The sequence below is a fragment of the Salmo trutta genome, chromosome 33, assembly GCF_901001165.1.
Source record: "Salmo trutta chromosome 33, fSalTru1.1, whole genome shotgun sequence".
Classification (NCBI taxonomy): Eukaryota; Metazoa; Chordata; class Actinopteri; order Salmoniformes; family Salmonidae; genus Salmo; species Salmo trutta.
Genome location: NC_042989.1, coordinates 44,105,857 through 44,120,389, shown reverse-complemented (window position 1 = coordinate 44,120,389; position 14,533 = coordinate 44,105,857). Strand labels below are relative to the sequence as shown.

Sequence of the window (14,533 nt, the reverse complement as noted above, 5' to 3'; positions counted from 1 at the left end):
TTTCGGTATAGAGACAAAGCGGAGTTGCAATTCAACGACTCAAGACACGAGACGTATGTGGCAGGGTCTACAGGCAATTACAGACTACAAAAAGAAAACCAGCCACGTCACGGACACCGACGTCTTGCTTCCAGACAAACTAAACACCTTCTTTGCCCGCTTTGAGGATAACACAGTGCCATCAACGCGGCCCGCTACCAAAGACTGTGGGCTCTCTTGCTCTGTGGCCGAGGTAAGACATTTAAATGTGTTAACCCACGCAAGGCTGCCGGCCCAGACGGCATCCCCAGCCGCGTCCTCAGAGCATGCACAGACCAGCTGGCTAGAGTGTTTACAGACATATTCAATCTCTCCCTATCCCAGTCTGCTGTCCTGACATGCTTCAATATGGCCACCATTGTTCCTGTACCCTAGAATACAAAGGTAAGTGAACTAAACGACTATCGCCCCGTAGCACTCACTTCTGTCATTATGAAGTGCTTTGAGAGGCTAGTCAAGGACCATATCACCTCCACCCTACCTGACACCCTAGACCCACTTCAAATTGCTTACCGACCCAATAGGTCCACAGACGATGCAATCGCCATCACTCTGCACACTGCCCTAACCCATCTGGACAAGAGGAATACCTATGTAAGAATGCCGTTCATTGACTACAGCTCAGCATTCAACACCATAGTACCCTCCAAGCTCATCACTAAGCTTGAGGCCCAGTGTCTCAACCCCCGCCCTGTGCAATTGGGTCCTGGACTTCCTGACGGGCCGTCCCCAGGTGGTGAAGGTAGGAAAACAACATCTCCAATTCGCTGATCCTCAACACTGCATGCTCAGCCCCCTCCTGTACTCCTTGTTCACCCATGACTGCGTTAACTTGTTGACAAGTTAATTTTATTTCAAAATATCAATAGCAACCAAATATCAATGTTTGAAGCAGATGTTTCTCCATGTTTCTCCATATACATCAGGTCAGGCTGTCCAGTAACACGCTATACATCAGGTCAGGCTGTCCAGTAACACGCTATACATCAGGTCAGGCTGTCCAGTAACACGCTATACATCAGGTCAGGCTGTCCAGTAACACGCTATACATCAGGTCAGGCTGTCCAGTAACACGCTATACATCAGGTCAGGCTGTCCAGTAACACGTTATACATCAGGTCAGGCTGTCCAGTAACACGCTATACATCAGGTCAGGCTGTCCAGTAACACGCTATACATCAGGTCAGGCTGTCCAGTAACACGCTATACATCAGGTCAGGCTGTCCACTAACACGCTATACATCAGGTCAGGCTGTCCACTAACATTATACATCAGGCTCTCGTTCTGTGCTTCTCAGCTCTGTATGGGGGTTTTGACTGACAGCTGTTCTGAACTTGAGCACCACGTGACAGGAAGTTGCCCCCATCCCTTCTGCTAATTGGGAAACTTTAGCAAAATGTGTTGATGTCTGAGTGAGAGAAAAGCTGTAAATTAAGAGGACTTGATGTATTCTGAAAAGATGAGCCGTTGAGGATTATAATAAATACCACTTTGATGTTAGACAAGCAAACCAAACAACCCAAACAACCCAAACAACCCAAACAACCCAAACAACCCAAACAACCCAAACAAACCAAACAACCCAAACAACCCAAACAACCCAAACAACCAAACAACCCAAACACCCCAAACAACCCAAACAACCCAAACACCCCAAACAACCCAAACAACCCAAACAACCCAAACACCCCAAACAACCCAAACAACCCAAACACCCCAAACAACCCAAACACCTGTGAGTCCAAATGTGCACTTCCCATTTCAAAACCATAAAACTCATGTCATATAAACTCATGTCATATAAACTCATGTCATATAAACTCATGTCATATAAACTCATGTCATATAAACTCATGTCATATAAACTCATGTCATATAAACTCAGCAAGAAAAGAAACGTCCCTTTTTCAAGACCCTGTCTTTCAAAGATAATTCGTAAAAATCCAAATAACTTCACAAATCTTCATTGTAAAGGGTTTAAACACTGTTTCCCATGCTTGTTCAATGAACCATAAACAATTAATGAACATGCACCTGTGGAATGCTCGTTAAGACACTAACAGCTTACAGACGGTAGACAATTAAGGTCACAGTTATGAAAACTTAGGACACTAAAGAGGCCTTTCTACTGACTGAAAAACACCAAAAGAAAAATGCCCAGGGTCCCTGCTCACCTGTGTGAACATGCCTTAGGCATGCTGCAAGGAGGCATGAGGACTGCAGATGTGGCCAGGGCAATAAATTGCAATGTCCGCACTGTGAGACGCCTAAGACAGCGCTACAGGGAGACAGGAAGGACAGCTGATCGTCCTCGCAGTGGCAGACCACGTGTAACAACACCTGCACAGGATCGGTACATCCGAACATCACACCTGCGGGACAGGTACAGAATGGAAACAACAACTGCTCGAGTCACACCAGGAACGCACAATCCCTCCATCAGTGCTCAGACTGTCCGCAATAGGCTGAGAGAGGCTGGACTGAGGGCTTGTAGGCCTGTTGTAAGGCAGGTTCTCACCAGACATCGCCTATGGGCACAAACCCACCGTCGCTGGACCAGACAGGACCGGCAAAAAGTGCTCTTCAATGATGAGTCGCGGTTTTGTCTCACCAGGGGTGATGGTCGGATTGTGTTTATTGTCAAAGGAATGAGCGTTACACCGAGGCCTGTACTCTGGAGCGGGATCGATTTGGAGGTGGAGGGTCCGTCATGGTCTGGGGCGGTGTGTCACAGCATCATCGGACTGAGCTTGTTGTCATTGCAGGCTATCTCAACACTGTGCATTACAGGGAAGACATCCTCCTCCCTCATGTGGTACCCTTCCTGCAGGCTCATCCTGACATGACCCTCCAGCATGACAATGCTACCAGCCATACTGCTCATTCTGTGCGTGATTTCCTGCAAGACAGGAATGTCAGTGTTCTGCCATGGCCAGCGAAGAGCCCGGATCTCCATCCCATTGAGCACGTCTGGGACCTGTTGGATCGGAGGGTGAGGGCTAGGGCCATTCCCCCCAGAAATGTCTGGGAACTTGCAGGTGCCTTGGTGAAAGAGTGGGGTAACATCTCACAGCAAGAACTGGCAAATCTGGTGCAGTCCATGAGGAGGAGATGCACTGCAGTACTTAATGCAGCTGGTGGCCACACCAGATACTGACTGTTACTTTTGAGGGACACATTATTCAATTTCTGTTCATCACATATCTTTGAAACTTGTTCAGTTTATGTCTCAGTTGTTGAATCTTGTTAAGTTCATTCAAATATTTACACATGTTAAGTTTGAAAATATATGCAGTTGACAGTGAGAGGACGTATATTATTTTGCCGAGTTTACAATGTCAACCTTTATGATCACAATGTTTGACGTACAGTTACCAGATGACATGGCATCAGACCCTGGGCTGTTCTGAACAGAATGAGCCTATGTTGTCTATTGTGAAGGAAATTCACCGTGGCAACACACACCTGAATGCACTCATGACTCCATTGTACCAATACCAAAATGACCTGTTTCTCTGAATTGCACTGTGAAAGTCTAACACTGTAATATTGTATTTTATATAAGAGGCTTTCAAATGGTGCCCAACTGATCTAGATTGCGAATTTCACTTTACTTGAAACCTAGTGTCTTAACACATTACGACACGATCAGAACCATGTCATAATTTCCCATAACAGCTGATATAACTTGTCATATAACCTGTCATAACGTGTTCATAACACTGTCATGACCCATATATTAAGACATGTTGTGACATATGTAGCGTTATTTTATGGCTGGTTATGACACCTAAGTAAAGAGTGTCAAAACCCACAAAACCTACCACACAAGGCAAACCATTCCGTTACACCACGGCCTACTCGTCAACAGTATGTTTATGTTATATACCATTTTCTGAAAATTGACCATATTAAATGATCATTGTAATTGTTCACCACATTGATGTCAGACATGCACCTACCCCAGTGCTCTGTTTCTGATGACTGTGATGAATGCAGGAGCAGATTTCAGGAGCAGGACAAGACACCCTCTTTTTGACTGATGACTGATATAAGGGCATGTACTGTACGTGATAGGTCTATCGGGCTGATATGATTATGATGGTTATAATGCTTCATGACAGTGTGATAAAGTGTATTTTCTTAATCCAAGTAAAGTGACACAGGATGGTCATAATGCTTCTTGACAGTGTCATAAAGTGTATTTTCTACAAGCAATGTAAAATATGATGAAAAAAAATCAAGACCGTAAAGAATTCATTACAACTTCAACAACAAAGGATTTAAGAAATAAACTTTCATATAAAAGGAAAACTTCTTGGCAGGAAAAAAAAATATTTTAATAAATGTGGGTTTTGACACTCTTATGTAGATGTCATAACCAGCCATAAAATAACACATTATATGTCACAACGTGTTAATATATGGGTCATGACAGTGTTATGACCACATTATGACAGGTTATGACAAGTTATGTCAGCTGTTATGACATATTACGACATGGTTATGACCCTCAAATAAAGTGTTACCGCGATTTCTATTGGTCCGTTTTTGGATTGCGTAAACAACAACAGTTATTGTGTGATGGTGGGCATGCAGGGTTATGTTCCAAACTAAACAACTACAAGTGTGCTTGCAGTAGTTCCTCAATGGTACAGATAGGAGAGCTCAACAATGCACCTTATTATTAATTAAAAGTGCATTGAAATTACTTAAGAACTATGCGTGTCCACTTGGAGACACCAGTTAGTCCTCTCACTCAAACCATTGTCATTTCTTTGTCTTAAGTCGTAGCTACCCCACATTTTCCAGGAATATTCTTATCATGTTACTGAATGTATCTAGAGTGTTTTCAGATTTCATTATCAACAAATGCTGTGAAAAGTACAGTAAATGTACAGTAAAATGTAAAATACACATAAAATCAACAGCGTAATGTTTGGATTCAGTCTTGTCTCAGGTGAACAGGTGTCCTCATCTTTGGGTCTATTAACTTCCCCATAATCTCCAAACGGTTCCCTTTCAATTGCTACCATGGTTACGCTGTTCATATTTCTTCTGTAAGAAACATACCAATTTAGCCCTATTCGTATAGGCCAATTAGCCCTATTCGTAGAGGCCAATTTAGCCCTACTCATATAGGCCAATTAGCCCTATTCGTAGAGACCAATTTAGTCCTATTCGTATAGGCCAATTTAGCCCTATTCGTATAGGCCAATTTAGCACTACTCATATAGGCCAATTAGCCCTATTCGTATAGGCCAATTTAGCCCTATTCGTAGAGGCCAATTTAGCCCTATTCGTAGAGGCCAATTTAGCCCTATTCGTATAGGCCAATTTAGCTCTATTCGTAGAAGCCAATTTAGCCCTGTTCGTATAGGCCAATTTAGCCCTACTCGTATAGGCCAATTTAGCCCTATTCGTAGAGGCCAATTTATCCCTATTCGTAGAGGACAATTTAGCCCTATTCGTAGAGGCCAATTTAGCCCTATTCGTATAGGCCAATTTAGCTCTATTCGTAGAGGCCAATTCCCACGAGTGAAAAGAGTTAAATTAGATTTTCGGTTGAGATGGAGATGTGAATACAACATATCAATTATTAATTTGTAGACAAAACTGGAATTAAAGTCAGAGGCACAGACAGGAACTATCCAAGAAGAAGATACATCTCCTTTAAATGTTGATATTTGGTTGCGTTGACAACCAAACCCAATTTTAATATCACTATATTTGAGATGAACCAGAGCCTGAAACCTTAGGCCTATTGTATTTTCTATTTTTAGGGGAATTCCTGGTTTATATTTTATATATTTAGCAGACGTTGTTATCCAGAGTGACATACAGGAAGCAGCTCGGGTTAAGTGTTCTAGAACACATTGACAGATTTTTGACCTCGTCGGCTCAGCGAATCTAATCAGTGACCATTAGGTCGCTGGCCCAACGCTCTTAACCACTAGGCTACCTACCTGACTTGAAACAATAACTGTTGATGACTTTGCAAATGCTATATAGGCCTAAATACTGTCATTGATGATTCGGTTTTGTTAGGTTACGGGCCTTATTCTAAAACGGATTAAATAAATACAAAATTCCTCATCAATCTACACACAATACCCCATAATGATAAAGTGAAAACTGGTTTTTAGAAATGTTTGCAAATGTATAAAAAATGTAAAACTGAAAGACCTTATTTACATAAGTATTCAGACCCTTTGCTATGAGACTCGAAATTGAGCTCATCCTGTTCCCATTGATCATCCTTGAGATGTTTCGAAAAATTGATTGGAGTCCACCTGTGGTAAATTAAACTGATTGGGCATGATTTGGAAAGGCACACACCTGTCTATATAAGGTCCCACAGTTGACAGTGCATGTCAGAGCAAAAACCAAGCCATGAGGTTGAAGGAATTGTCCGTAGAGCTCCGAGACAGGATTATGTCGAGAGACAGATCTGGGGAAGGGTACCAAAACATTTCTGCAGCATTGAAGTTCCCCAAGAACACAGTGGCCTCCATCATTCTTAAATGGAAGACGTTTGGAACCACCAAGACTCTTCCTAGAGCTGGCCGCCCGGCCAAACTGAGCCATCGGGGGAGAAGGGCCTTGGTCAGGGAGGTGATCAAGAACCCGATGGTCACTCTGACAGAGCTCTAGACTTCCTCTGTGGAGATAGGAGAACCTTCCAGAAGGACAACCTTCTCTGCAGCACGCCACCAATCAGACCTTTATGGTAGAGTGGCCAGACGGAAGCTTCGTGGTACAGTGAGAACTACGTTCAGCTCACATCCAAAGTCAGAATTGAGAGCATAACGCAAGTTTAGGTAATACACTGTTACCCGTTGGAAATGGGTATGTTTGAGAACATGGTGAGATGAGAATATCGTTCACACTATAGCCGAAGAGAGAAGTAGTTTGGTGGATGGGGGGGTGACGATGCAGAAGGCCCAATAAACTACTGTAATACAGGACTAGTAAAGACCCAGTACACTACTGTAATACAGGACTAGTAAAGACCCAGTACACTACTGTAATACAGGACTAGTAAAGACCCAGTACACTACTGTAATACAGGACTAGTAAAGACCCAGTACACTACTGTAATACAGGACTAGTAAAGACCCAGTACACTACTGTAATACAGGACTAGTAGACCCAGTGCACTACTGTAATACAGGACTCGTAAAGACCCAGTACACTACTGTAATACAGGACTAGTAAAGACCCAGTACACTACTGTAATACAGGACTAGTAAAGGCGCAGTACACTACTGTAATACAGGACTAGTACACTACTGTAATACAGGACTAGTAAAGGCCCAGTACACTACTGTAATACAGGACTAGTAAAGACCCAGTACACTACTGTAATACAGGACTAGTAAAGGCCCAGTACACTACTGTAATACAGGACTAGTAAAGGCCCCAGTCACTACTGTAATACAGGACTAGTAAAGACCCAGTACACTACTGTAATACAGGACTAGTAAAGACCCAGTGCACTACAGGACTAGTAAAGACCCAGTACACTACTGTAATACAGGACTAGTACACTACTGTAATACAGGACTAGTAAAGACCCAGTACACTACTGTAATACAGGACTAGTAAAGACCCAGTACACTACTGTAATACAGGACTAGTAAAGACCCAGTACACTACTGTAATACAGGACTAGTAAAGGCCCAGTACACTACTGTAATACAGGACTAGTAAAGGCCCAGTACACTACTGTAATACAGGACTAGTAAAGACCCAGTACACTACTGTAATACAGGACTAGAAAAGACCCAGTGCATTACTGTAATACAGGACTAGAAAAGACCCAGTACACTACTGTAATACAGGACTAGTAAAGGCCCAGTGCATTACTGTAATACAGGACTAGTAAAGGCCCAGTGCATTACTGTAATACAGGACTAGTAAAGGCCCAGTACACTACTGTAATACAGGACTAGTAAAGGCCCCAGTCACTACTGTAATACAGGACAAGTAAAGACCCAGTGCACTACAGGACTAGTAAAGACCCAGTACACTACTGTAATACAGGACTAGTAAAGGCCCAGTACACTACTGTAATACAGGACTAGTAAAGGCCCAGTACACTACTGTAATACAGGACTAGTAAAGACCCAGTACACTAATGTAATACAGGACTAGTAAAGGCCCAGTGCATTACTGTAATACAGGACTAGTAAAGACCCAGTACACTACTGTAATACAGGACTAGTAAAGGCCCAGTCACTACTGTAATACAGGACTAGTAAAGGCCCAGTGCATTACTGTAATACAGGACTAGTAAAGGCCCAGTACACTACTGTAATACAGGACTAGTAAAGGCCCCAGTCACTACTGTAATACAGGACAAGTAAAGACCCAGTGCACTACAGGACTAGTAAAGACCCAGTACACTACTGTAATACAGGACTAGTAAAGGCCCAGTACACTACTGTAATACAGGACTAGTAAAGACCCAGTGCACTACAGGACTAGTAAAGACCCAGTACACTACTGTAATACAGGACTAGTAAAGGCCCAGTGCACTACTGTAATACAGGACTAGTAAAGACCCAGTACACTACTGTAATACAGGACTAGTAAAGACCCAGTGCACTACTGTAATACAGGACTAGTAAAGACCCAGTACACTACTGTAATACAGGACTAGTAAAGACCCAGTACACTACTGTAATACAGGACTAGTAAAGACCCAGTACACTACTGTAATACAGGACTAGTAAAGACCCAGTACACTACTGTAATACAGGACTAGTAAAGACCCAGTACACTACTGTAATACAGGACTAGTAGACCCAGTGCACTACTGTAATACAGGACTAGTAAAGACCCAGTACACTACTGTAATACACGACTAGTAAAGACCCAGTACACTACTGTAATACAGGACTAGTAAAGGCGCAGTACACTACTGTGATACAGGACTAGGACACTACTGTAATACAGGACTAGTAAAGGCCCAGTACACTACTGTAATACAGGACTAGTAAAGACCCAGTACACTACTGTAATACAGGACTAGTAAAGGCCCAGTACACTACTGTAATACAGGACTAGTAAAGGCCCCAGTCACTACTGTAATACAGGACTAGTAAAGACCCAGTGCACTACAGGACTAGTAAAGACCCAGTACACTACTGTAATACAGGACTAGTACACTACTGTAATACAGGACTAGTAAAGACCCAGTCACTACTGTAATACAGGACTAGTAAAGACCCAGTACACTACTGTAATACAGGACTAGTAAAGGCCCAGTACACTACTGTAATACAGGACTAGTACACTACTGTAATACAGGACTAGTAAAGGCCCAGTACACTACTGTAATACAGGACTAGTACACTACTGTAATACAGGACTAGTAAAGACCCAGTGCACTACTGTAATACAGGACTAGTAAAGACCCAGTACACTACTGTAATACAGGACTAGTAAAGACCCAGTACACTACTGTAATACAGGACTAGTAAAGACCCAGTACACTACTGTAATACAGGACTAGTAAAGACCCAGTACACTACTGTAATACAGGACTAGTACACTACTGTAATACAGGACTAGTAAAGGCCCAGTACACTACTGTAATACAGGACTAGTAAAGACCCAGTGCACTACAGGACTAGTAAAGACCCAGTACACTACTGTAATACAGTACTAGTAAAGACCCAGTACACTACTGTAATACAGGACTAGTAAAGACCCAGTACACTACTGTAATACAGGACTAGTAAAGACCCAGTACACTACTGTAATACAGGACTAGTAAAGACCCAGTACACTACTGTAATACAGGACTAGTAAAGACCCAGTACACTACTGTAATACAGGACTAGTAAAGGCCCAGTGCACTACTGTAATACAGGACTAGTAAAGGCCCAGTGCATTACTGTAATACAGGACTAGTAAAGACCCAGTACACTACTGTAATACAGGACTAGTAAAGGCCCAGTACACTACTGTAATACAGGACTAGTAAAGGCCCCAGTCACTACTGTAATACAGGACTAGTAAAGACCCAGTACACTACTGTAATACAGGACTAGTAAAGGCCCAGTACACTACTGTAATACAGGACTAGTAAAGACCCAGTACACTACTGTAATACAGGACTAGTAAAGGCCCCAGTCACTACTGTAATACAGGACAAGTAAAGACCCAGTGCACTACAGGACTAGTAAAGACCCAGTACACTACTGTAATACAGGACTAGTAAAGGCCCAGTACACTACTGTAATACAGGACTAGTAAAGGCCCAGTACACTACTGTAATACAGGACTAGTAAATACCCAGTACACTACTGTAATACAGGACTAGTAAAGACCCAGTACACTACTGTAATACAGGACTAGTAAAGACCCAGTACACTACTGTAATAAAGGACTAGTAAAGACCCAGTACACTACTGTAATACAGGACTAGTAAAGACCCAGTACACTACTGTAATACAGGACTAGTAAAGGCCCAGTGCACTACTGTAATACAGGACTAGTAAAGACCCAGTACACTACTGTAATACAGGACTAGTAAAGACCCAGTACACTACTGTAATACAGGACTAGTAAAGGCCCAGTGCACTACTGTAATACAGGACTAGTAAAGACCAGTACACTACTGTAATACAGGACTAGTAAAGACCCAGTACACTACTGTAATACAGGACTAGTAAAGGCCCAGTACACTACTGTAATACAGGACTAGTAAAGACCCAGTCACTACTGTAATACAGGACCAGTAAAGACCCAGTACACTACTGTAATACAGGACTAGTAAAGGCCCAGTACACTACTGTAATACAGGACTAGTACACTACTGTAATACAGGACTAGTAAAGGCCCAGTACACTACTGTAATACAGGACTAGTACACTACTGTAATACAGGACTAGTAAAGACCCAGTACACTACTGTAATACAGGACTAGTAAAGACCCAGTACACTACTGTAATACAGGACTAGTAAAGACCCAGTACACTACTGTAATACAGGACTAGTAAAGGCCCAGTGCACTACTGTAATACAGGACTAGTAAAGGCCCAGTGCATTACTGTAATACAGGACTAGTAAAGACCCAGTACACTACTGTAATACAGGACTAGTAAAGGCCCAGTACACTACTGTAATACAGGACTAGTAAAGGCCCCAGTCACTACTGTAATACAGGACTAGTAAAGACCCAGTACACTACTGTAATACAGGACTAGTAAAGGCCCAGTACACTACTGTAATACAGGACTAGTAAAGACCCAGTACACTACTGTAATACAGGACTAGTAAAGGCCCCAGTCACTACTGTAATACAGGACAAGTAAAGACCCAGTGCACTACAGGACTAGTAAAGACCCAGTACACTACTGTAATACAGGACTAGTAAAGGCCCAGTACACTACTGTAATACAGGACTAGTAAAGGCCCAGTACACTACTGTAATACAGGACTAGTAAATACCCAGTACACTACTGTAATACAGGACTAGTAAAGACCCAGTACACTACTGTAATACAGGACTAGTAAAGACCCAGTACACTACTGTAATAAAGGACTAGTAAAGACCCAGTACACTACTGTAATACAGGACTAGTAAAGACCCAGTACACTACTGTAATACAGGACTAGTAAAGGCCCAGTGCACTACTGTAATACAGGACTAGTAAAGACCCAGTACACTACTGTAATACAGGACTAGTAAAGACCCAGTACACTACTGTAATACAGGACTAGTAAAGGCCCAGTGCACTACTGTAATACAGGACTAGTAAAGACCAGTACACTACTGTAATACAGGACTAGTAAAGACCCAGTACACTACTGTAATACAGGACTAGTAAAGGCCCAGTACACTACTGTAATACAGGACTAGTAAAGACCCAGTCACTACTGTAATACAGGACCAGTAAAGACCCAGTACACTACTGTAATACAGGACTAGTAAAGGCCCAGTACACTACTGTAATACAGGACTAGTACACTACTGTAATACAGGACTAGTAAAGGCCCAGTACACTACTGTAATACAGGACTAGTACACTACTGTAATACAGGACTAGTAAAGACCCAGTACACTACTGTAATACAGGACTAGTAAAGGCCCAGTACACTACTGTAATACAGGACTAGTAAAGACCCAGTCACTACTGTAATACAGGACTAGTAAAGACCCAGTACACTACTGTAATACAGGACTAGTAAAGACCCAGTACACTACTGTAATAGAGGACTAGTAAAGACCCAGTACACTACTGTAATACAGGACTAGTAAAGGCCCAGTACACTACTGTAATACAGGACTAGTAAAGACCCAGTACACTACTGTAATACAGGACTAGTAAAGACCCAGTACACTACTGTAATACAGGACTAGTAAAGGCCCCAGTACACTACTGTAATACAGGACTAGTAAAGGCCCAGTACACTACTGTAATACAGGACTAGTAAAGACCCAGTACACTACTGTAATACAGGACTAGTAAAGACCCAGTACACTACTGTAATACAGGACTAGTAAAGACCCAGTACACTACTGTAATACAGGACTAGTACACTACTGTAATACAGGACTAGTAAAGACCCAGTACACTACTGTAATACAGGACTAGTAAAGGCCCAGTACACTACTGTAATACAGGACTAGTAAAGACCCAGTACACTACTGTAATACAGGACTAGTAAAGACCCAGTACACTACTGTAATAAAGGACTAGTAAAGGCCCAGTACACTACTGTAATACAGGACTAGTAAAGACCCAGTACACTACTGTAATACAGGACTAGTAAAGACCCAGTACACTACTGTAATACAGGACTAGTAAAGACCCAGTACACTACTGTAATACAGGACTAGTAAAGACCCAGTACACTACTGTAATACAGGACTAGTAAAGACCCAGTACACTACTGTTATACAGGACTAGTAAAGGATACTACTTGTGGAATATAAAAATACTTGCTTGATATTTGTTTTCCAGTACTTTACAAATACAATTTATTTCGATGTGATAATTGAAATGGTCTATTCATTACCCAGAGCAACCTACAGTTGTGAGCAAATTCATTTTCAGACTTTTTCATACTGGTCCCCTGTGAGAATCAAATCCACATCATTGCAAGTGCTGTGCTCTACCAACTGAGCCCTATTGATCTTTCTTTAATCCATTAGAATGGCAACACAGAGAAAGAAACAGGGAAACAACTCTTACAAGTCCTTCTATTGAATCCTGCAAGATACTGCTCTGAATTATACAATTACCTTTATCTGTCAAAGCCAAGATGCTGAATGTTGTTGTTGCCTGCAATACAGATGTTTACTATTGATATAACACCAGTCTGCTAATACTAATAAAAAACCACTGCACTACTTTAGTAAAAAAAAAAAAAAATGTTTTTTTCCCCCTAAAATATATATATTTTTTTTTGTGTGATTTTTTTCAGGAGGTTTTACTGCATCCTCAGCACCACTATTTGTCATGTCTATGGTTCACGCACATATTGATTCATTCACCCCACTACAGCCAAATATGCAAGACAGAAACATCTTCATAGGCTGCCGAAATTAAGCCAAAATCAAATAACATTAACGAGCGTCTATGAAGTTCAACGACGTAAAGGTAATTCCAGAATTCTTGCTTCACACTCTGTTTAGCCTGCAACCCTGTAAAACATGGCTTTGGTAACATGCAGACTATTACGCGTCTACATCAATTTGCAATAATCCCTCATCCACAAAACAATAATCAATACTTTACAGTCATTCCATAGAAATAACAGTCTGAACTGTAGTATGTCTGTTTCATCAGAATAATCTAGATGGATGAGAATATTGTACCTACTGATTTAAATTACCCCAACCAAATACACTTTGCACCCCTCATCCCCCCGTTTAGCCTGACCAGCGCAAGGACTTTACAGTCATTTAATTCCAATAAAGTCAGACGTGTTCAACTCACCAATAATGGCCACCTGGAGAAAGTAAAGGCAGAAGTCCATTCTGGAAGGCGACATTAATTTGAACTGTCGGAATCCTGAGTGTGGGTTTGATGAACGATGAGATGAATGCCTTCTCGATGTTGAAATTGTCACCGGAGGAAGATTTTAAAAACCACGTCTGCGGTGATTTTCACCCCGGTTACCGTAGACGCAAGATTCTTAAAGCATGGTTTGGAAAAAAATGAAAAACATCCTTCGAAATAGTCAAACTTTTGCCAGATATAAAAAGATACAAGCTACAAACAGTAGCTTAACATACAAAATCTAGAGCGTTCATTAATACATGTAACGCTATACACAGAAATTGAAATTAGATTAGGCTAATTATATAGCAAATACAACAACAACAACAAAAAAATGTTATTTTGGTGTCAAACCTTGCGGCTTAACACAGCTTGAAAATGCCCTCTATTTCTATTTGAGTTGCTCTTCCTGTCCTGTAACGGTTGGGTTCTCTCCCCATGCTCGCTCGCTAGTCCGGTCGCCGTTCGTTCA

The 14,533-nt window shown here is 41.8% G+C and overlaps 1 protein-coding gene across 1 annotated transcript in view; it reads right to left on the bottom strand.

The window, feature by feature from the left end:
• Positions 1 to 14,533, bottom strand: part of LOC115172181 (GDNF family receptor alpha-4-like) — a 62,971-nt gene extending 48,438 nt beyond the window's left edge. Inside the window, exon 1 of the mRNA XM_029729337.1 lies at positions 13,999 to 14,533. Coding sequence (XP_029585197.1) covers positions 13,999 to 14,053 — 55 coding nt within the window. The 5' untranslated portion in view covers positions 14,054 to 14,533. The remainder of the gene's footprint in view (positions 1 to 13,998) is intronic.